General features: G+C 42.1%; 1 protein-coding gene across 13 annotated transcripts in view; it reads left to right on the plus strand.

Moving 5' to 3' along the window:
* gphnb (gephyrin b) overlaps nt 1-25,118 on the plus strand; it is an 84,406-nt gene that overhangs the window by 52,504 nt on the left and 6,784 nt on the right. For 6 of the 13 annotated variants that reach the window (XR_004556332.1, XR_004556333.1, XM_034135433.1 and 3 more), the window contains exons 9-16: nt 7,221-7,262; nt 9,814-9,888; nt 14,292-14,348; nt 16,781-16,823; nt 18,833-18,970; nt 21,814-21,906; nt 23,932-23,987; nt 24,750-24,869. Coding sequence is in view for 11 of the 13 variants with exons in the window: in XM_034135433.1 (XP_033991324.1) it covers nt 7,221-7,262; nt 9,814-9,888; nt 14,292-14,348; nt 16,781-16,823; nt 18,833-18,970; nt 21,814-21,906; nt 23,932-23,987; nt 24,750-24,869 (624 nt within the window). In the remaining 2 variants the exon portion in view is untranslated. The remainder of the gene's footprint in view (nt 1-7,220; nt 7,263-9,813; nt 9,889-14,291; nt 14,349-16,780; nt 16,824-18,832; nt 18,971-21,813; nt 21,907-23,931; nt 23,988-24,749; nt 24,870-25,118) is intronic. The other 7 variants (XM_034135442.1, XM_034135443.1, XM_034135437.1 and 4 more) reach the window with 6 other exon arrangements.

Genomic DNA, 25,118 nt, shown 5'->3' on the forward strand with positions numbered 1-25,118 from the left:
ACAATTAAATCACGGTCAAATATGTCCATCTTGTTGTAGTTGTAGCCCCCTTGCCAGCGATTCTCTCTCTAGTTTAGCATACTCAGCCCGACTCAGCCTCGTTGTCTCTGGCCCTAGACCCGCGATTTTATGAGGCCAGGAAAACTGTGAATTAGGACCCGCCAGCCGGTACTAGGCCAAGTGGAAACGCAACCAAAAACGGGCCGCTGACGTCACAGCCCTCTTAAACCGGGCTCCGCGCTGTAGTGGAAACGCGCCATTAGGCTCCAAAGAGGCTACTGTCCAACCATGTATTATCTTGTACTTGTAGCATGAAGGGACTGTTTTATTCAAATCATCTGCACGTTTAACATAAAAAAGATAACTTGCAGATGCACATCACTCAAAGCTAAGGTAGTAAAGGACGGTACGGGCCTTGTGCTTTTTGTACTAGCGATGTATCTTCAATACTTATCCAGAGACTTGTGGAATCTGTGTCAAGGAGCACAGAAGCTGTTCTGGAGGCCACTTTGACTCTTGATGATGGTTTTTCCTCCAAGGTTTCCTCCAAAAGTGCTCTGGATGCTGCAGGGAAGAGAATAACAACAAGGAATAAGAATTCCTTTTGCCATGTTTTCTTTATTTCCTTGGCACTAGACTGTATGTGTATGCTTGAATTGCAGTGAGGGAGTGTGTGATAGTATGGTTCTGTTCAGATGAGGCCGGGCGCAGTGACGCAGCGGCGCTTTTTTTTACAGCCTCTGTCGTCATCCCTCACAGGTTTATTCCCCGAGTGGAAACGAAAGATAGGACTTGTTATAGGCCTTTGTGTTCCACTGAAATTATTCAAGTTTGGTTTCTACCTGACAGTATTGACCGCCTGTGTGTCTGCTGCCGTGAGTGTGTATGAGTGTGTGTCCCTGGGAAAGCGTCAGTACTGCTAGATATGTGTTATTGTCCTCCTCCAGTGCAGTAAGGCTCATAAAAGTGACTCCTCGTATCCTGGCCTGCTGAAAGTGCGGAGGATTTATGATGGAGTGAGTGAGAAAGAAAGGGGGGGGAGAGAAGAGAGTGTGAGGGAGAGAGAAATGGACGGAGAGCTAATGAGTTAGAGAGGAGAAGGGACTGAGAGAGAGTGGGAGGTGGGGAAGGGAAGAAGGATATAATTGAAAATGAACAAAACAAACAGAAAAAGTGCTTGGCTTGCTATAGGCCTGCTGCACCGTCTGTCCCTCTGTCTGTCTCTCTGTATCCGCCTTCCATCAGCGAGAGGGACCCAGTAGCTCACCTCACATCAGCGACCCCCCCCCCCCCTCCATCCTCTCAGATCAGTATGAAAAGGACAGAAAGAGAGACGAGTGAGGGGGGACGATGTGAGAAAGAGAAAGCGAGGGTTAAGGGGGCGAGAAACAGTCGCATCCGTCATCTCTCCTCAACAGACACACGCATGGGGAATGCACACACACACACACACACACATTGCCACACGGACATGCGCGCACAGACCTCAGTCATGCGTGTATGATTTAGCGCAGCACCGTATGTGCAGCTATATACCTCCTCCTCCTCCTCCTCTTCCTCTCTCCTCTCTCCTCCAATTGGCTGTTGCGTTTCCTCACTGCTCTTTCGCTCTCTTCTGCGTCCTTCTCACTCCAGCCTTTCCCTTCTTATCTTTCACTCTTCTTCTCTCTAGCTCTCCCCCTCCTCGCTCACCCTTTCCCAGTTAGTGAGCGTGTAAAAGTGTGTGTGTGTGTGTGTTTTTGCGTGCATGTACCAGGGAGCTCATTCTGTTCCCGACTCCAGGCAGAAGATGGTAAGTCATGTCTTTCCTCCTGCATATCAGAGTGAATGTTTACAGGTTTTTTAAATGCTTCCTTGTGTGTGTGTGTGTGTGTGTGTGTGTGTGTGTGTGTGTGTGTGTGTGTGTGTGTGTGTGTGTGTGTGCCTGTGCAGAAGTAATGTGTGTGCCTGTTTAATAAATGAAGGATTTAGTTTTTAGTATTAGCTGAGAGGGAATGGGGGTGGATGCATTACGGGAACAGTGTGATTTTGAAAAAGAAGTTGTGCTCTTGCATACATATGTGTGCATGTGTGTGCTGATGCCTGAAGGAGGTATACACCGTCAGGCCATGAATAAGTTTAAGGGGGAGAAGGGGGAGTAATGTTGCAATGGGACTGTTGACTAGCTTAAATTAGCTGCAGGGGGAGGAAGGGTGACGGGGTTTGTGTGCCTGGCTATGGCGTTAATGCAGTATTAGAAGGTATAACATATTCGTAAAAAAACAGAACGCAGTCAAGCACCACCTTTCAGAAACAGCTCCATCCACATTTCTGTCTCCTTCATGTAACTGCTGCTTTTACCCAAAGCTCCTCACAGAAAAAGAATCATCAGAGATAGGAATCAGAAACCCCTTGACACCGATGCCTATACGCTGTGATTCCTTTTCCCCTGGAGTTACCATGTGCGCTTCCCTCCAGTCACCAACATAACAGCTTAGCCCGAGCACCGACCGATGTAAATGGCAATGAGGGCAATAGATGAAGAAGTGTGGAAGCAGCACCTTCAAAATCCATGATGGCTTTTAAACAGCTGACAAGGAGAAGCAGCAGGATATCGATGTAGCCGTGGAGACTCGACTGATAGCTAAATGTCATGTTCAGCGATGAATGTGCAGCTTTATCGATGCTTTTGAACACAAAGGTTTCCTAAGTGTGTGGAATATATACAGGCAGGGATGGTGAATGCCTTTTCTTCTTGTTTGCGCTACAGAGTTGTTTATTCCAGACACCAACAAAATAGATAAAGATGATTTTTAGGACAGGACAACAAAATTCAAAATGAGATGTTTTGATTTTTGCTAAACTGTACTCGGTTTAATGCGAAACAGTTCCTTTTGAAGTCCTTTTTGTTTATAACTGAGCTGGAAAATTGAATTTCCTCAAAGGAACCGTTAGACATGTTGTGAAATATTTATGCTTTCTTTTCAAGAGAAGATTTAAGATGAAAACGCTCTCTTGTCTGTTGAAAACTATTTTATCAACCAGAACAACAATCTTGTCATCTAACTGTCAGCCAGAAATCAAATAAGCAAATTCCTTAAATGTCTTACTTTTCCTTTCTTCATAAGGTATTTTAGAAAAATACATGAAACAATCATGCTGACACTTTTTCGGAGACACAGTTAAATTATTCCTATTGTACTGACAGATTTGTATTTTTGAGGAAAATAAGCTTTCCATTGACTTCATAAGAGTCGAACTCTTTTTCCACTATTTGAAAATCTGCTTATCCCGATCTTTACATGGCCTTGGGGGAAATATAAACATGCGTGTCAGGCTGAAGGGTGTATCTCCCTCTCCGTTAACAAGAGAGAACACAGCTCTCAATAACCGGATGGAAAAGGCAGTTTGGTGTGAATGTAGGCGTGAAGAACTGTCCTGTTGGATGTCAGGTATGCTGAGGTATGGCTGGGTGTCGGGTCGTATAGGACGCAGGATGTCGTATAATATGACAAAGTGTTACGGAGACCAAATGAAAGTAGCTCCGGCCTGAAGGAAAGTGCTCCTTTGTCTCGGATTAATGTACACGCATCCAGCCCCCTTTATAGCTGTGTGTGGCTCGCGGCACCCAAAGACCATTTGGGTCAAGATGTTAAAGGCACGATTCAGCTGAGCCATGTGTGCTTGGTCATGTGTGTACTTGCTTTTAAGATACGATAATGCGATATTCTCAGATCCATTTTTTTTTATAGTACTATGTTTATATGGTTCCTTTGGTAGATTTGTATATTAGAGAGTATAATTGATTCTATGTCTGGATACTCTTCTAAATATATGTATTTTCTACTGAGAATATGTACATATTGTTTTAATTGTTAATGTTTATTTGATTTGATTTGTATTTTATTCTATTTTTAAGACATTTTGTTATTCTTGTACATTGACTGCAAAATGCTGCCGTGGCAAAACAATTTCCTTAGGATAAATGTATATCTATTTATGTATCTATCTATCTAAGCACCAGTAGCGTGTTTCGACACATTTCCACACACATGCCTTATGAGCATGCATCTGTGAGTCTTAGGTCTGCATGCATTGTATCGGATATTTTTATTGTCTCGAGTTACTCACGCCCACTGACTCTGAGAGTTTGCCTTGAGGGCGATGGAGGAAAAAATGGAAAGAGTACAAGAGGGCTTTGAACAGCGAGACAGAAACAGTCAGACAGGCAGAGCGGGGGGGGGGGGGAACACAGAAAGAGAATGAAAGGCAGTATGAGAGGAATGGATGAGACTGTCTGACCAGCTGCACTGACCATGTGGGCTGCTGATGAGACAAAACTGTTGAGCAGCACAACACGGGGCTGTCAGATCAGCTGTGTTAGCTCTCACTCTCTGCCACGCTGGCAACTCACTCCAAAGCTCATTAATTTCTAATTCCTGTAGACACAGAGGACGGCCAGTGATGAATTATCAGGGCTGGACAATGAATTGGTCGCCGGTTGTTTGGCCTTTTCCATTCTGTGTGAATTATTTCCTAACTTTGTTTATTCAGAGGGGAGATGTTGGAGCGCCAGTTTTTTCTTTGCAATAACTTGCGGTTTTGAAGACGTAAGCACAAAACTTTAAATCAGCTCAGAGCACTGACAGCACAAGTTTTATTTGACAGCAAAAGACAGAAGAACCCCCCGTGTGGGATATCGTTTAAAGATGTTTTTGCTGATCAAGCTGAATGCATGATTCAGTTTGGATATGAGGAATGTGTAATCTCATAACAGATATTCATGACTGTGAGTGTATTACATTTGTTATTGTGTATGTTAACTGTAACTAGTTAGACAGAATACAATGTTCCAGTGCCATTTTAATAAGAATCGAGGTCATTTTGTCATTATTATTTTCGTAACTGTGGCCAGTTTGACTATGAGTCATGCTAACTTTGCACCCACCACCTCCTTTGTAGCGAACAGGAGATGTGGAAATACAACCCCAGCATTACAGGATATTTTTGTGCAAGTTTCCCATACAAATTTAAATTATACATGAATCATTCAGTCAGAATTAAAGTCACATTAAAATTAGATGTAGCTAAATGCATATACTCACCTGCAACTTGCCAGCTAACTAAACCCTGCGTGTTCACTAAAACATACCAGCTTTCATGAGTGGATTTACATTTTCTGAATCAAGATACAGATAAATTAGCAGGCAGATTTTACTCCTGACAGAAAAACATGTGTTGAAAATGATTGTCCTTAAAAAACCAACAACAACTGAGTACTGTATCATATATATATAAAGGGTAGTAGTGATAAAAGTCATAGTACTCTGTTGAGTTTTTAGGTAATACACATTCATGCCAACAGAATCACACCATTCTACTGATGTATAGGTAATAACGCACAAAAGAAAATGCACCACACAAGGCCTTGAAGAAAAAGGCTGCAAGCTAGGAATCAAGGAGGTACAAAATATATAATTTGAGATACTCAAAAATCAAAGAAATGTGTTAATTCAGTTTTGGTGAGCAGAGCTTCTTTGTAACACAATGCTACAGTGCTGCTACCGTTTTTAGGAGATCCTTGTGCCGTTCACTCCTGAGTTTCAATTTGTAACCTCCCGTGGTTTCCTGCCAGTGTCCATTATCTGAGCAGTGAGTTTGATGAGGGCAGCTACTGAGATCCAGGGTTTCAATTAGGACGGATGGGGTGCTCAACTTCTGGAGAGCTCCACTTTATAAAGGCGATATATTTGAATCTAAAAATGTTACTGTTTCATCAGAAAATGTCAGGAATCATCTACTGCCTTTAGTAATGATTCATGGAGAGCTTGACTTTCATGCCTGTCATCATTTTTTCCAGAATAGATGTGATTTCCTTTTTAAACTGATTTCCCAGTAATATGTATTTTCTAAGCTGGAAGGCTCTCGGACCAGCAAAACCTCTGCCAAACGCAGATGGTCGTGTTGAGTTTTTGATGTTTTGATCAAATAGTTACTGAATGAAATGCTTAACAGCCGCTGTTTTGGACGTAATGATTGTCTATCTAATCGGTGAATGTGCATCATTGGGTGAGATAGTTAACAATACAAATCTAGATCCACAAATCTGATGTAATGGTTATATGTCCATCAGAATCAATATAAATCTGTGGGCAACTGCCTGAAGAGACAGGCTATAAGAGGCAGACACATTTACTTTTTCCCACCTCATTAGTGTAGGCAATAAAAGTCTTCATTTGCCTTCTGGTGGAGACATTGTTATTGAAAAGCCTTACCACAGCATGAATGAAAATGCTCCAATCATTGCTGACCCCAGTAGAGCAGTAATAGCTGATACTTTAGGGTGCTACAAATAAATTACATTGCATTTTCCCGGCTCATGTTATTTCCTGTGTGATATCTGGTTGATGTGAAGTTTTAGTGCAACGTGTGCAACAAGATGGGGATGAAGGGATGTTAGGTTGGAGACATTTGAATCAATTATTGACGCTTGCATTGATGCAGGGCTGACTTGCTGTACTGTGTTGTTGTGAGGTTTTGCATTGGTTCTCTGTAACACTGCAGTTGAATTCAGTTTTTTTTAAGTAATGTCATGTGCTGCCACTTAAGAAGAAAACTGACTTAAATACTTAATTAACACGTTAAAAAATTGGGACTTGTAGCAAACAATAAATGGATTTACTGAACACACACCAAGATAGCAACTAACATATGGTAAATATGTCTAAAAGGAGCACTTACATCATGGATTCGGACCAGTACAAACATAAGAATGGGAAAATATAGTGCTGTCCCATCCACTCATGCAGGTCACAGTATAAGCACTTTGTCATATTTCTTGTTATCAGAACACGTAGAAAGAAAACAGACACACTTAAAGCTGCAAATGAGAAGTTGAAGAAATTACAAAATGTGATGTTTCCTGTGAATCCTGTTCTCCTTTTGTTTCTGATGGGGAGTGAACCCCTATATCCTACCTGCTGTCCTGACTGTCTGTCCTGTCCGTCATGCCCTTGGCTGCCTCGGCCTATCAGAGACAGTCACACAGAGCGCTGTTAGCAGATGTCCTCCTGACAAACAGAGGGCGCTGTGTGCTCCAGCCTCAGCCTCTGTGTGCCTCTGTCCCCCTGCTCAGCCCGGCTTTGGCTCTGTTAACCCTCTTCTCTTCTCCCCCCTCTCTCTCTCTCTCTCTCTCTCTCTCTCTCTCTCTCTCTCTCTCTCTCTCTCTCTCGCGGCACTAGGCGCGGCTCCCCTCCTGTTCATCCACCTTAAGCATTGCTGAGGTACTCCTGCATGTGTTCTAATGCATCCTTACGGCCGTCATCATGGCATCGGTTTCCCTCCCTCGCCAAACTCACTCCTCACTTCCTGCCTGGAATGATTGCTTCACCCCCTAAACTCCATGTCCTTTCCCCCCCCCCCCCCCGTGTGTGTGTGTGTGTGTGTGTGTGTGTGTGTGTGTGTGTGTGTGTGTGTGTGTGTGTGTGTGTGTGTGTGGTGTGTGTGTGTGTGTGTGTGTGTGTGTGTGTGTGTGTGTGTGTGTGTGTGTGTGTGTGTGTGTGTGTGTGTGTGTGTGTGTGTGTGTGTGTGTGTGTGTGTGTGTGTGTGTGTGTGTGTGTGTGTGTGTGTGTGTGTGTGTGTTGAAAAAACGTTGACTTTAATTAAATGCATCATGTCACCAAATTTCACATTAGTGTATTAGGTTAGTTGAAAGCAATAATATTAAGTTGAAGTATTTCTAGTTCTAGTATTTTTGTATTCAAACTTAATATTATTGCTTTCAACTAACCCACAACTGTTATGTGAAATCTGTTGACATAATTCTTTGATGTCAGCGTTTCAGTTTCTTTATTGTGAGTGTGTGTGCTGTCCTGCCTGCTGCCCTCCTGCTGTCTCTCTGTGTTATTTCTTTTCAACACACTACCCACAATCCTTTCCGTTCCTCCTCTCTGTTTTCGTGTGGATGGTGTCTTGTTATGTTTTTCTTCTAATTTATGTCTTGTAGTGATACGTCACTCTGGTACTCGTACTTTATCTAACCCTCGCCTTGTTTCACACACCCTCTAAAAAATAAACACACCTCCATCACTTGGCATATTTCTCAACTGCGTTTCAACCTCAGAATTGAAGTTGAAAGGTGCTTGAATTATGTATTCGAATGAAAGTGATATTGCCTGCACAAACAAAGTGTGTGTACACATTTGAGTTCCTTTGAAAAGGGCCTCTCTTACACACACACACACACACACACACACACACACACACACAGCATCGTGTAGAAGAGAAAAGGCCCGCTGAATGTGCTGTAAGCCTTTGCAGCTCTCCTGTGCTTGTTACTCAGGTCAGGCCCCAGCGACTCTGATCTTTAAGTGATAAAGACGTGGCCTCAGTGCAAGGGCGTGGAAGAGAGCTGACACTTGTCCAATGAGATATCGACGTCCATTGATTACCTGTAATTGCAAAAGTAATGAAATCTGGAAAAGCGTTTGGAAGCTTAAGACTTGTCAGATAAGAAAGATGGTTGGAGGTAATGATTAGTTTAATCTTATCTATTGTACATGTTTTAAAAATAATTCATCTTCATTTATCTTAAAAGCAAGAGAGAAGATATTCTTTTCCTAAAGTAGTTGTAATGCAACCACTCTCCTCCTTCCTCATAATGCTATACTAAATAAACGTATTATTATTATTATTTATAGAATAAATTGCTTTCATTGGATTACTGCAGTTGCGATACTTGTAATTTTTGTTAAAGCCAATGTTTTTAGCCAATTTAATATTTTTTCACCTGTTTTGGTCTTGTACACCAGCCATAATTGAACAACTGAAATTCACTGAACAGTATCTTAAAGGTTTAAATACTAAAGTAATGCTGATGATACTGGCTTGCCCAGGTCAGAATGGTTCGATAACATTACATTGCATTTAGCTGACGCTTTTATCCAAAGCGACTTACAATAAGTGCATTCGACCAAGAAGATACAAACTTGAAGAAAACAGAATCATATAAGTACATCAGGTTTCATCGAGCCAAAACATTTCAAGTGCTACTCAACTAGCTTTAGATAAGCCCGTGCTTTGTTAGTAATTTTATTTAAATCTATATCTATCTATCTATCTATTTTTTTATCAACGTTCTTATTCTTATTCCTATATTCTTAATTTGCAAATGCTGTTCAGTTTAAATCATAAAACACAATCCTTTTAAATACCAAATGTAAGATATATTCATTCATCATCAAAAATGTTTTTATCTTGCATTATAGTATTGGCCTAACACAAATCCAGTATCAGTCAGGCTACATGTCATTATATCAGTTTAAATTATCTTATTCTACACCTAAATCATAATTGCATTAAAATAATACAAATAAGTCAAAGCATTGACTCTTTTCCAGACAGAGGCCTCGGGTACGACCAGGGGTCAAGCACTCACTCGGTTCACTTCTTATCTACCTCCACACACACTCACTTATAGAGAAATGTGTCCACAGTAGCAGAGCTCCACTGGTTCTGTTGTGAACATCCATTGAACTGGTTCTGTTCTTCATCCATCTTTGGTTTTGTTTCTTGGTGGCTAGTGCTTTCTAGTTGTTTGCCATTTATTTTTATTCTTCAATTTCCTTTGATGCGATTGGAGAATGTGTGTTAGGCTAGTGGTTGAGTTCAGGGATGTGTTAGAAAAATGAGGAGACTGTTTGAGCAACAGTGTTTTAAAAGCTCCACTAACTGATATGTTGTGTTGATCAGAGTTGGTGTGCATGCCTGTTGCCTGCACCTGTGTGAGAGTGTGTGTGGTTTGAAGGTGAGTGACTATCCTGTGGCTTCCCCCAGGCCTCACGGAGAGAATTCAGGGCTCACCTGGATGAGGTCATCACGCTCAAGTCAAGGTACTCTACCTTGGACCAGGTAAACCCGCTAACCTTCTACCAACCTCTTATCTACCGGCATGCAGGCCACTGGCATCCCACAATGCACCTCACACACCAACACACATGTACACAGGCAGGGAGAGGCACATCAAACATGTTAGACTAGATCACACTGGGCCACCCCTAGCTACAGCAAACCTGCTTTTAGTGCCTTTGCTGATACTCCAAAACAACAAAGACGTAAGCAAAGTATAGTAGTATAGTACTGGTTAAGATCCAGAAAAGTGTCACAGGGTCAAAGATCAAAGCATGGTGATATTGATGAAGTAGACCCCATTTACAGGTGGTAATAACATGAGATTTGTGACTGGATATCTTATATCCATACATGAACACACTCTCTTTTTGCAATCTATTTGTAATTAGTTTACATTGGAAATGTGTGCTTGTGCTTTATTTTGAGTGCTCCTCTTACTGGTTTAAGGTGGGCAGTGCACAGCTTGAAAAGATGTACTCCAATCCAAAAAGATTTAGCAACATCTGAATAGAAACGGGATGTCAGTTCTGTGTTGTTTACCTTTATAAATAATTTGTTCACTTACAGTTTGATCAAGACTTATCTTATCAAGTCAAGAAAAATATCTACTTAATAATTAAACTAAGCTTTTAGAGGTTTTATTGGCTCACTTGAGATAACAAGAATATATATTGATACCATTATCTTAATGCAGGCGATAGTGAGCTGATACTTTATCTTGATACAGATTGCATGTTGATGCCAGGTAAATGGGGTCTGTGATTCTGCAAAAACAAACAAAATACATTTGAGTCTTTCCCATTAAACTGATGTATACAGGGGGAGGTGTGTAGGTCATTCAGGACAGGTTTCCAAGTAGTGTGGTGATACACATGGCAATAGTATAAATACAAATAGAAAAGCAGCACTTGAGTTGCACTGTGTTGCCCCTCATTGTTGCTCAGTAAGTTGCCCTGTGTATCACCACCTTTCGAAGTCAGCACATTCCTCCCCATTGCCTCTCAGGATCTCCACCAACACTCATTCTCTCTCATTCATCCCCCATCTGGTCATTTCATGTGATGTGTGTGTCTGTGGCTGGTGATATTGTAGTATGTTGAGTGTGTGTGTGAGCTTGTCTGTACCTGGTTGGAATTTGAGTGCAAAAGTGTGAGTGTGAATTAACGGATGATGAAGAGATTGGGAAGCCCATGAGAAGTGATGGGAGTCAGTGGTGTCTCCCCCTCCGGCTCTTTCCCCCCCTAGAGAGGAAGACTTTGCTCTGGATTTCCACAGTAGCATTTTGTCCTGCCCTCTACCGCTCTGCCGCTATCACTCCAGCATTGTGTCCTCTGCTCTCTCCCTCTCTTGCCACGTCCCGCGGGGGGGAGGTGGTTGAATCTGGTCCAAACGAGCCTCCCTCGCCCTGTCACAACCTTCTCTTCCTCACGGCAGACGGATAAATCTTCCCCTTTTTTGCATAATTTCTCTGACAGCTCCTTTGTTTTAGCGCTGAGCTCAGCACCGCAGCGGTTGCATCCCATCATTTCCTCCAGCTGGTTATTGGCCCCATCGATTTCCCCCGGGGGGCGGCCCTCGGCCCCCGGAGCCACGTGTCTCTCTGACCTGGCCACGCTCGCTATTCTCCGTCCGTAAGACACCCGCCGCTCCCCATCGCCCATTGATCTTCTTGGCAGATCTCCATGACAACCCGTCGTCAGGCTGTTTCCGTGGCGACAACGGGGTTGGCGTGATTAGTGTTTCTGGCAAGAGGGTCCAGTTTTTTGTTTTTTTTGTGTGTGTGTCTGCATTCTGAGCTTACTGCAATTAAGACGAATAAAGCCCAAATCCTCACACACACACACACACACACAACAATGGCTCTCAATGACTTTATTTCACCTTAGTATGCTTACAGAGGGACTTTCTAATCTGTGCTTCTTGTGTTTGTGTGTATGACGTGTGTGTGTGAATGTGTGTGTGTTTCCATTTGCATCCCTCATTTGAACTCATGCTCTCCTCTCACTCGGTCAGTCTCTCACCAGTAAGGGGGGATTGCAGTGGAGGGTAGATTAGAAATGAGTGTGAGATTGTTTGAAAGTCTGCTTTTTTGCCTTCCCCCTCCCTTTATGTCCCAAAACCTACCCATTCTGCTACTGCACTCATTCTCCACAAACTCTCCTCACTTCCAAACACACACTCCTGTAGCTTTTCCCACTGTGTTCATCTCCATATGCAAACTGTCTCCCCCCCCATCACTCTCTGATGGTATGATCTTTTCTACTTAGTTTTGTATGTTTTTTGCCATAATGAGGTCTTGTTTTCCACCGTGTCAGTCTTAGTGTCATCCCTCCACCTTGCATCAAGGCTTGTAGCTGTTTTTTGGTTAGCAGTGACTGTATATGAACTGCTTTAGCTGTCATTACTATAGAGGCATATGTGAAACTGGATTAGGAAGTAGAAACGTGTGATACTTGTAGTTTGTCTGTGTTTTAAAGAAACGAGCTAAGTAGTGAGCTTCTGATGTAACTGTTCTGCGTTAATCGTGTCTTCATTTAAAAAATGTAGTTGTCTTTTGCAGTTTTGGCACACTTTGTACGAAAATGTCCTAGCTGTCGAACGTTAGAATTCATATGTGCTTTTCAATGTCTGCAAGTTTGATCTGTGTCTTGCTGTAGCTGTATTTAGCTCCCTTAATCCCCACCTTTGTCCTTTTTCTGTCTCTTTTTTTCAACATACCTCTCTCTCTCTGTAAATGAGGGCTCTGCAGTTGTGCAACAAATCGCCTAGCAACCACAGCTGGTGCCATCATGGTGGTCCCCTAAATAGGCTGTTTACAAACAAATAAGCTTCAATAACAGATAGCTGATGTAGAAGAAAATATAATATCAAACAAATGTACTTTTTCCTGCCCAAGTGTGCTTCATTTAGGTTAAGAACGTTTTTATTTAGGTTAACTGTGAGAAGTACATATTAGGCGCATTCACACCGCAGTACTTTTCCCACAAAGGTTCATCAGAACTTAGTTCATCAGAACTCTTTAGTTCTCATGAACTAAGTACAGATCGCGTTCACACTGGAATAAGTCCCTGGGGAGGATTAGGCAAATGAAGCCGCTGACGTCACTTCTTCTTCTTCTGCTTTGGGTTTACTGGCAGGCCGCAAACAACTTCACGGTGTATACTGCCACCCGAAGTCCCCAGCCGGAAGTCCCCGGAGTTAGGGACTGGCTTCAGTAGAAGCTGCTGGGACTCCCAGCAGTGTCTACTGAAGCCTTCCGAGTAAATCGCCAGAACGCCGACACCTCATCTCCACCGCTCCCATGTTTTATTTTGTGTTGCCATAAGTTAGTCTCTCTGCGTTTGTGCGCTGGGCTAATGCTAATGCTAATAATGCTAATGCGAGGATAATAAAATGGCGGCTTCACAAAACCTTTTTGGAGATTTAAGGGGCGTGGTTTGCATTCTGCCCAGCCAATCAGACATAGGAACCTTTTTCTCCCACGAAAGTACCTGCTCTCTAGCAGGGACGTAAAAGGGGGTAAAAAAGGTTCTGATTAACTAATTTTAGTTCCGGCTCTTTTTGGTGTGAACGCGACATTTCGGAACTATATCGGAACTAAAGTGGGAAAAGTACTGCGGTGTGAACGCGCCTTATGTTTTACTGTGACACAGTAAACTGTCATGTCTTTAGTTATGTAGTTTGAGACTTTCTCTCCAACACAACCCCCTCCCCCTGCCTGAAATCACATTGGACTCTGACATAGTGACATCACTATGTAACACTTGCTGTTCTATTGGATAAACGTCAACACGATATAGGCTATGTGGCAGGTCTAAGCTTTTGGCCAATCACAACAGAGCCAGCCAACTAACCAATCAGAGCAGACTAGGGTGAAAAAATCACACAGTATGAGAAAAATAAAGACCTTTTTGAACATTAATGCATGTAACCATGTCACAGTAGAGGACAAAATACGAACTTTAAAATATGAACATAACAGGGCCCCTTTAATTCTCTACCATGATTGGTGTTCTCTTCCAATCCAACATGACACTAGAGTCAGTTATTACAAAAATAGCACAGAAGTTATCGTCTTAAACAGTTGTATAATTCAAAATGTTTTTTACAAATGCTCCCAGGGCCTCCAATATGGCTGTCACTGGGTGCCATATGCCAGCTGAGAGCCCACTGCGCTTTCTTTATCAGTTTCTCTCTCTCTCTTTCTATCCCTGCTGCTCCCTTCTCCTGCTAGGGTTCCCTGTCGTAGCGGATGTCTGTCTGTCTGTCTGTCTGTCTGTCTGTCTGTCTGTCTGTCTGTCTGTCTGTCTGTCTGTCTGTCTGTCTGTCTGTCTGTCTGTGGTGTTGTGGTTTGCTGGGACAGATGCACTGATGCCTGTGATTCGATGCTTTATCTCCACTAGCTCCAGTGTAGGTTGGAGGGGCTTAAAGATGATCGCAGGAGGACCTTCAGCTCTCGAGTAACTATCCCGCCCCCCCTCCCCTCCTTGCCTTTCCCTCACCCTCCTCCGAGGAGCGCGCAATACAAACGCCCCGCTCTCTGTGTCCCCCCCCCCCCCACCCCCCTTTCTCCCCTCCTCGCTTGCCTAGCTATCTCTCTAGCCCTCGCTCGCTCTCTTTCTCTCTTTGTATATATCTTCCTGTCTGTCTGTTGCCACATGTCTCTTTCTCGTCCTCTTATCTGTCTGTCGTTCACTGTTTCTCTGTCCGGCCTGTTAGGAGTCCTCCTCTTTCCGTCTCCCACACACACTTTCCTGTCTCTTCTTGTTTCTCTGTCCGTCTCCCCTTCTCTCCCCCCATCTGTCTCTGTCTCTCCGGTTAACATGCTCTGCTTTCAGTAGCTATGTCTGGTGTGCTGGATGTCTGTTCAGTAGATGCCATCAGGCCTCCCTCCTTTCTGCTGTGTCTCGGCTCTGTAGTTTAGTGAAGTCTGTCTAGTTCGTGCTTCCTGTTTTTCTTTGTTTTCTTTTCTTTCCGGGCTGTGGGACCACGTCATGCTGATCCTCATCCTTCCACCCTCTGTCTCTCTCTCTCTCTCTCTCTCTCTCTGTTGTTCTCTCTGTCTCTCCATCCCTCCTCTTCCTCCACCATCCCACCCACCTTGCCTCATCTCCCATCTCCCACCCTCTCACTTCGGCTGTTTGGTGCCCAGTGGTGTCACAATGTTAGCTTAGTTAGTATGGCGGTGAGGGAGGGGATCAGGAAGAAAGGGGTTTATGGCTGGGTGGGTGGGGTAGAGAGAACTTCACCTACACCATGGGTGTTTTGGTTCTCCATACACCACACACCACCCACACCCAATGTGTGTGTTTCTGTGATGCAATAGTTGCAACAGTAAAAGTGAAAGACATGTGAGGGCAGACAGAATTACAATAAGTTATGTTAATACAAAACCTCTGATAAAGGTCGATTGACAGTCAGGGCATTCAAGAAAATGGATAGCTAAAAAATCCCCAAAATCGTCCCGCTCACAATTGGGAAAAAATAAATGTAAGTGTAAATATCTGCCATGATTTTCTACAGACTTTAAAAATGACGGCGTCAGAATTGATTGCTTTTTTTACTATTTGGTGTGCAATAAATCGTTTTATTCTGTGCCAATCTTAATGGTAACTTGCAACTTGTGATTCTCCTTCACTAAAGCTGAGCTTCCCAACAGCACGCTCCTACTGTAACTCAGGATCTGCTTTTAAGGAATTGTATATGGTAGTTTTAATAATGCTGTGTAGCATCTGTGATCAGCCCTATGTTTTCTATATGTACTATTGATACACGTCATTATATAGTACATACATCACTTTTTTGTCACTACTTCAATATGAATATTAATATGAGATTGAGAGAAAAATTGTTTAGGGTTTTGTTTGTTTTTTTTATCTTGGCTACAAAACCAACCAAATGGAAAATAAAGATACTTTGAAGTTTGAATACCAATATCTTCTTTTTATTTTTATTTAACTTAATCTTTATTTCAGTTTTAGTTTCATTATACAAACATATTCACACTTTTGTTAACAGATTTTTTTTTTAAATAGCTGTATCTACAAAGCCAAAACATAAAAATAAAACATGAAAGAAAATATTACAAATGGTAATAAATAAGTGGAAAAATATCCCAAAACCATAACCAATATCTTTTTTATGAGCGGAGGAAACAGTTTCTGCTGAGTATAATCTTCATTTTGAGATTTGCTAACATCAGATAAAGGCCATTTATTGTCATCCCATGGGTTACTTTTGTGGTATTGTTTTAATTTATGTGGCTAAGACATATAAGTTATAAACATTACCGACAACACATTAAAGTTAGTAGTGTCGAGATGCCTTTGGGAAGCTCAGCCCAGTCCTCGCCCCTCACTATCTCTCTCCACCTTGCTATAGATTACAGGAGGTGAAGCAGTAGTGCAGCTGTCAGGCCGCATCAGCGATCTCAGGAGAAACCGTCCTGCACCACATCTGAACAGCCACTATCTAAACTCAACACTACATCTCCACTACATTTGATGTCACACCGTAGCACAGTTAAACATCTGTTATGACCTTGTGTGATACGATATTGTCACTCTGTATGTTGTTGCCTTTGTCCGTATATTCCTTTTCTAATCTAATAGTGATATGAAATGTCAGTGCATTTACCAGTGTGAATATCACCTGTGATGTAGTGTACAGTAACTGATAATAATTGTAATGCAGGAGATGCAGTCATCTCCCAACAACAGCAGGACAAAGTGCACAGTGTAGTGTGACACATGCTTCTGACTGTTGTATAAACAGCTTCTCATCTCAAGCATGTCAAACGTGCGGCCCGGTTTATCTTAAATTACCACTACCTCTGCTTTCTCTCTTTCCTTTTGCCCTTTGTCTCTTTCCAAATCACCCTCTCCATCTTTAGGTGCAGTCACGATGCAGCAGCAAAGAAAATATCCTAAGATCAAGTGAGTTCTAAGTGTCCCATGCTAAACCACTCTCTATTTCCTGTGTGTTATCTTGTATGTCACAATGTGTGCTCTCAAACAAGCATAAATAGATTTAAAATGGATGTGATAATGCGAACATGGTTTGTGTGTGGCGGCCGTGTTGCACGCCCTTTGTGTGTGTGTGTGTGCGTGGGGTTTTGCCAGAGGTTGTTAAGCCTCATGTTGAGCATCAGAATATGCTGTGGAAGCGTAAGTGTATGTTTAAAGGAGAGAAATTGGGTCAAGGGAAATCAAAGCACAGCGTCGTCTATTCTTCGCTGTGAGGCAGAGAGGCAGAGGGAGAGCAAGATACAGAGAGAAGGGGGGAGAGAGAGAGCAGATTACATATTAGTTACACCTTGCTTTGTTCCTTTTACCTTTGGAATTATTAGAGGTATTATTAGGCCAACATGGCTGCTATCGAGCACCTCTATCATCCGGCTGGTTCCACACATTCTGCAAACAAACAGGACTATCTCTTCGCCAAGCTCTCCTCATGGTGTCTCAGTTGTGTAATTGCACTCATGCACGGAATACATGAATCCATATATTTATTTCTAAATGTGTTTGTTCAGCATGTGTGCATTATCATATCCCTTCAAATTCGACCTCTGCTGCAGACGCAAACCCAATGCGCCCAAATCAGTTCTAATCTCTTAGTAGATTTTTTTAAAACTTTTTTTGTAGCTCTTGGGCCAAAAGAAAATTCTTAAAATATAGATTCTGTCTCCAGAGATAGTTGAGTGGTTCAGTTCCTTGCCTTTGGAGGCTGCACTGTCTCTGGATTGATTCCCTGCAGAGTTCCCTCCCTCCGCTCTATCTTGCTCTTAACTTTCAAACCGTCTTATTTAAGAATTAAAATGCTTAAAAGCGGAGCGTGTTCTCTGATTTAGGCTGGGCTTTTTCATTTCAAAGCCTGGGTCTGGAGCTATGTCTGAAATAATTCGGTTTTCTACCGAATGCACTACATTTAGACTTCTTATCCAAATGTGTGTGTATATGTGTAAATGTCGACACACTTTAGTGTCCTTGAAATAAAAACTCATTTCCATAGCGTGTGCATTAGTTTTATCCAAACCTGCAAATGATTGGGAACAATGATAACCATTCATAAATTGAAGTTTAAGTAAACTATGGAATGTATTTCTCTGTATTATTGCGCTGAAGATAATTAAAACGTTGTCATAATGTCAGTGGATAAGTTTCATTAAATTCCAGTACATCAAATATATTTTTGAGGTCATTTGGAAGCAATCTTGGTCAAAACTATTTCAGATGCCCGGTATTAAAAATGTAATGTGCTTAAAAAAAGAATATAAGTTTATATTCTGTGATCAGATTTTCTCAAATATTGATATCCTCCCAATATATGTCAGGGTCTACACCAGTGGTTCTCAACTGGTCAGGCCTCGGGACCCACTTTTTACTTGGTCAATACATCGCGACCCAACATTTTGAAGCACTCAAATCTATTCAACAAAAAATCGTGCTGTAATATATACGCTTTTGAGCATACAATATTAATAAAAGTGAAGTACAGTGCATATATCCCTTATATCCCTTCACAGAACTAAAGTATGCTTTTAAAAAAGGTTTAATGAGATGATGGAATCAAAGCTGAACTATATAAAAAGGCACACATGCTGAAACCCAACCCCAGCAGGGGGGTCTGGGGGGATTCTCCCCCAGGAGATTTTTAGAAATACTAACATAAACTACGCATTCTGGTACACTCTGAGAAGAAAATCGGGCCTTCAAAATAAAAGTTTGACTTTTCCCCCCCAAAAAAAAAAAAAAAAATCCAATTTTTTTTTTCCAACTTTTTTTTCTTCACTCACACATCCGCGACCCACTCGAAACGGGTCCACCAGTTGAGAACCACTGGTCTACACTGTACTGCATGCTTATGTTGAATGTGAGTCATTTTGAACAGTTATAATGTAAAAATGATTTTTTGACAGTGTGTGTAATGTCTCCTGTCTCCCCAGGTCACAGTGCAGTGGACATCACCAAGGTGGCCCGGAGGCACCGCATGTCCCCCTTCCCCCTCACCTCCATGGACAAGGCCTTCATCACTGTGCTGGAGATGACCGCCGTCCTGGGCACTGAGATCATCAACTACAGAGGTGAGGAGGACAGTTTTACGTCTTAAATAGTTCACCTGCCCCCGTGGCATTTCCAGTTCCCTTTCCCATGATGTCTGCTGACAGCAGCCGCTCGGCATGCTGGGATGTCGATGTGTCGCACCTTTCAGATGGATGCAGCAACACACACTCGCTAAGTTCACATGACAGCTTTTAAACTCTCTCTGTCCACAACTGGACTCCTCGCTGAATCAGCAGTCTGCATGCCATGGTGTCACTCACACTGACAGCAAAATCCTCGCACACATAACGGTTCTTGGCTACACGGCTAATCAAATGCAACCATTTCCTTATGATTCATATTTTGTTTGCATTTGCTGCTGCACAACATTGACAAGACTATTTTAAATGCTGCATTGGGCGTCTCTTCGTGTGTTTTCTTTTGTTGAGAAAGTTCATGGAACAGAGTGTTTGTCACTTTAATGCTGCTTTGATATAAATACAAATATGTAAATCTTGTACGTAGAAATAGTCGCATTTAGTGACAAACTAAACAGAAATGATACAACATACTAAGCATTTTAGTGTCTCTTTAGTTTAAAAGTCTACAAATGTTTTAGTTCACTCTCATCCAGTTTGAAAATGGAAATATGATTTAAACATATTTGTATTATTTTTTGATCACACGGTTTTGTTGCAGGTTAAATTTGTATACTTTTTATAATAATCCACAGGTTTCCTTAATTAGTCATTTTAACACAGGGTTGCACAATAAAAAGTGCATTGCAGCCACTTCACACTAAACACACATAGAACATAGTATACAAATATTTTAACTAGAATAGAATAAAGTGACACAAAATGGAAAGAATATACAGTCGTTCATAGCCTCATTCAAGATTGAATTGATTGCTTAATGTATCTCTGTAGGTATATTCTGTTTTATGAATTGCATGTCTAAACAGATACAAACATACACAGAAGTTAGTTTAGCCCCCGTGGGTCTCGTCAGCCTTCTGGCGGCGTGGCCTCAGTGACACAGAGCCAGGCGGAGGGCCAGAGGGGGAGACACACACTCTTTAATTCATCTCAGAAGAAGGGGTAGCACAGATTGGGGGCACGAACACCCTGCGGCGGCACGCATGACGTCTAGATCAATGATGGTAGAAGGAACTCTCTTTCTTCTCCCGGGTGTAAAGTGATGTTTCATGTTCCTTGAGAGGGGAGGGAGTTGTAGGATTTGCAGGAGCACAGCTGGGAGGAGGGCAGTGGGGAGAGGAAGATGGGATATGAGAGATGAAATATTTAGAGAGACAACAGCTGGAGCAGCTCCCCTGCTGGATTTAGAGAGGTGTGCATGGATGTGTGCTTGGGAGTGTTTATACATGTATTGATGCTTAAGCTGCTTTTTTGCATTTAACGTATCTCTTATTACATCATCATAATGTTCTTCTACATATATTATTCAGCATTGAATGCCACTCTTTTACTGTTGTATTCTTCAGGAGCTTTTGTTAGGTACAGTATTATAATTAAAGAACAGTAACAGTTTAATGCTAAATACCTCAAATCTGTACTCCAGTCACATAAAACATTTACATTTCTTGGAAATACACTTTGATTTTCTTAACGAAAACAAGAATAGAAGATTAATACCACTCTCATGTCTGTACACTAAATGCAAAAGCACCATCAGCAGGTACATTTACTGTAGACTGGAAAATAAGCATATTTCCCAAAATGTTCCTTAAAATGTCATATTGTTTTTCCAGCATATTATGTGAAGGAGTTATGTCACAAAACCGATAGATGTATTTACCGTTATGTAACCCTTTTAAAACCCTTGGCTTTCTGTATGTGATGTTTCTCAAAGCATCTGATCAAACACATATTTCAGCTTCAGTAAAACCTCTGTTCTATTTTTATTCAATCCTCTGCTTCAACACACTGGTTTGAACACGTTGTTTGAACAGCAGCTTGGACAGAGTAGCTCGAAAATACACACAGGTGAAATGCTGTTGACTTAAAAAAAAACAAGCTGTGAGGATTGGACACAAATAGTCACGTGTGTCTTCTTCTACAACGTCGATATATAATTTACAACCACTCGTTATGACTGTCTTTGACATGATGTGTACATGCATATTATTTTCATTGATATCAAAGCTTAGATCTCCACATTAACTCCCACATAATCATAGCATAAAGAAGCTGAAAAATGCTATATATAGCCACATAGCAGCTTAAGGTATTTCTAGTGCCAGGATTTCTCTCCTCCACCCACTCTGCCTCTGTTTTCTCCATCTTTCTCTCCTCCCTTCCCTCACTCTCTCTGAGCTATTGTCTATATCCAGAGTCTCTGTTCTGCCTACACAAGTGTTCTTAAGTTGTCTGGCTGGCTTTTTATTTGGATAGCAGCACTTGTTATATGTGAATTAGTGACGCTGAAACAGAAATGGTGTGTGTGTGTGTGTGTGTGTGTGTGTGTGTGTGTGTGTGTGTGTGTGTGTGTGTGTGTGTGTGTGGTGTGTGTGTGTGTGTGTGTGTGTGTGTGTGTGTGTGTGTGTGGTGTGTGTGTGTGTGTGTGTGTGTGTGTGTGTGTGTGTGTGTGTGTGTGTGTGTGTGTGTGTGTGTGTGTGTGTGTGTGTGTGTGTGTGTGTGTGTGTGTGTGTGTGTGTGTGTGTGTGTGTGTGTGTGTGTGTGTGTGTGTGTGATCTTGATGCGCGGTGTCACACTCTGTCTCTCTTAAAACACACACACATACACACACACACACACCTCTGGCACATATGCCACTCTGTATCTCGATCTGAATCAGAAGCACGGTCCCACCTTTCTCCCCTTCTCATACTCATGATCTCCCCCCTCTCCCCCCTCTCCCACAGATGGGATGGGTCGAGTCCTGGCTCAGGACGTTTATGCCAAAGACAACCTGCCACCCTTCCCTGCCTCTGTCAAGGATGGTTATGCTGTGAGAGGTAAGAACCGTATATATTGTGCCAGCTGATTTGAAATATGTCCCCGTCAGTCTCAGATTTGGCATTGGGGTCAGTTCTACTGAAATAATGTAGACCAAGATGTGCTGATACTAGTCGTTTTTACTAGCAGAGGAGTCTCGGTTAGCCAGAAAATCTGCCTGGAATTTCAAATCTTTACAAATTGCCCCGCCACAAACAAATGTAGTCTTTTTTTTTTTATTCAGAACCGAAATAATAATTAGTTTTATTGCCAAAGAAGGTTTTCACATACAATACATTTATATGTAAAGCGCTTTAAGGGCCGTCAAAATAAATCAAGTAAATGAAGTCCGCCAATACATTTGCTTTGGTGTGCAATGGTCCATAGATATAGAGTAAACTAAATTAAAAAAAGAGAAAAAATAAAAATGTATATTCTATATCTGTTGTAAAAACGTTCTTATAAGTAAATAAAATATACAGATTGTTATGATGATGTCCTGCTCATTTGATACAATGACGGTTCTCTAAATTAAAATATAAAACACAATGTTTCATTCAACAATAAGCCGTTTTAAGGTATTATTTTGAATGCCTAATTAACTGGAGAAAAAGTTATGAAACACATTGGAACCAAATATGTTTAATCTTGTCTTGTTATATTGTAAGTTTACTAGTGTACGCTGAAACTTAACACACGACTGAAATACAATTGGTTCCATCGCACTAGATCTAATGAAGAGAACAATTTCACTTAAGGATAATAGAGGGTAGTATGAAACACGGTCCTGACATGTGACCTAACACTCAATGTACCAATCACTGGTGAACCTAATCCAGCTTCAGCTTCTTCAGAAGTAAGAAGTGGAGAACTACCCAGGCCAGTGTCTCTCCTCCTGTACAAATGCACTGATGGTGCTGGTTAGAGAGGAGCAGGACACAGTGGAGAACAGCCTCAGGAGCCTGTGAGGGCTTCTTCTGCCAACGTGAGCTGAGGGAAGAATAAGGCATTGCATTGTGGGACATGGAGGGGGCTGTCCTCCATAGCTGCCAGGTGGAGATAAGTGGCAAGAGAGACAGGGTTTGTTCCTGTAGCGTCCAGTCATAGTTGAATTCGTACAGTTGCTGAGCATCCTTAAAGCATCGAGGGCCTGTTAACCTGGAGAGCAGGGTGGCAGCTTGCTAGCTCCAGGCAGCTAAAAAACTCTTGCATGTAACATCTGCTCTTGGCTCTTGCTGATGGAGGAGGAGGAGCAGAGCACCACAGGTCTCTCTGGATGAAATGAATCTTGTCCTAAGGGCCTGGCACCTGCCGAGGCTTACATGTGTAGATTTAAGAGATTTTAGAGCCTAGACTTTGTGTGCGGAAGGACTCAATAACCTAGTAGTTTCACCAGAGCTCAGTATTTTTTTCTCAACCCCCAGATCTGGATCCATGAGTTGGAAAACCCTCATTTGGATTGTGTCAATTTCTGAAAAATCACAAAAATAACAGATTGTGTTTGTCCACTTGGTCTTTCCAAGTGTTTCACAAGGAAAACAGTGCGAGACTTGTATTTTATTACCACTGTGGAAGCATGTGATCCTATATTCATGTCACATGTTTCACTCTCCAAGGACATTTCGCAATAGCTAGGAGTAATTTAAGTTTGAATTGTGTTTTTTAGTGTTTCATCATAAGTTTTCATTCTTGTTCCTGTGTGTTTAGTTAGAGCAGAACAAATAGGTTGAAGGAAAGGAATTTAATAAAAAGTGCACAATGCAAAGGTTCTGTGATCTTCAAGCATTGACATTACTGTGTATATTTCCATTATTATGTTTAATTAAACATCACATGTCTCTCTCTCTCTCCTTCTCCTCCGATTTGTTCATTCTTTTTCCCACTGAAATAAAATGACTCAACTAAATGGCACACTCCTACACACACACACACACACACACACACACACACACACACACACACACACACACACACACACACACACACACACACACGTTTTCAGCTGTACATGTGTGTAATGCTATTAAATCTTTCTTTTATTTCAGCGGCTGACGGCCCAGGCGACCGCTTCATCATCGGAGAGTCCCAAGCTGGAGAGCAGGTCCGCGCCCACGTTGACACTTTAGACACGCATGCTTTCTCTAGCTCACAGAAAAGTCCAACTCACACACACACACACACACACACACACACACACACACACACACACACACACACACACACACACACACACACAGAGTCCCTGTCACGCAAACCCCCACACAACCTGTGTATGAAAATAAAGTACTTCACTTTTGTCCTTCACCTCACGCCTTGACCAGCTGTAATTGCTCACCAGTGTGTTCCCTTAGCAGAGATGAAAAGCCCTTCGCCCCAAAGCGTGGCAAAAAAAGTAAAAGTCCTGCCAAACTATAAAACAGATTAAACCTCTGAGACAAGAGCAGGCTACAGAGATGTATTGACTACCTCCACCTCTCATATTGAAGAAAATCAGAACACATGCAAACACATACTTCATTTCCCCCCCTCTTATATCACTTACTAGGTCTACAAGTGGTATCTTTGCCTTCATTTGATCACTGTTTGGCTCAAATCTGTCCGTAACTTCAGTACTAGACTCCTGGTACTAGGATGGGTTAAATGCAGAGGCCGAATGTCACTGTGTGTGCTGTGTGCTCTGCATGTGTGACCATTAAAGAGGGTTTCCACTCTATCAAACATTTCACTTTATTCTATTTTACTTTAGGCCCAATGGTGAAATTAGTTCCCTTTTTTTTAAATTATATTTCCTTAAAAAAATGAAATGATATGCTACTTAAGTTAAAGGATAAACCATAATGCCTTGTTCTGTGTGTCTCTGCAGCCCACCCACACAGTGATGCCCGGCCAGGTGATGAGGGTGACGACGGGGGCCCCCATCCCATGCGGGGCCGACGCTGTAGTGCAGGTGGAAGACACCGAGCTGCTCCGCGAGTCTGAAGACGTGAGTCTGACTTCTGCTCTTTCCTCCAATGAAGAGGCAGGAAAGACGCCCAAATTGTGGTTAATAATGCAGCCCATCATAAAAGGGCATCACTGGCTTGTGTTTTACATTCACCAACAAATGCAGATACTATTTAGAGTCTATACCAATGCCATAGCAGCTGAAAATGGATTATAGTAGTTGGAGATGTCACTGAGAATAGGTTAAGCCCAAAGATGAGCACAATACACAATGAATTTGGGCTTGTAT

Source organism: Trematomus bernacchii, unplaced genomic scaffold, assembly GCF_902827165.1.
Source record: "Trematomus bernacchii unplaced genomic scaffold, fTreBer1.1, whole genome shotgun sequence".
Classification (NCBI taxonomy): domain Eukaryota; kingdom Metazoa; phylum Chordata; class Actinopteri; order Perciformes; family Nototheniidae; genus Trematomus; species Trematomus bernacchii.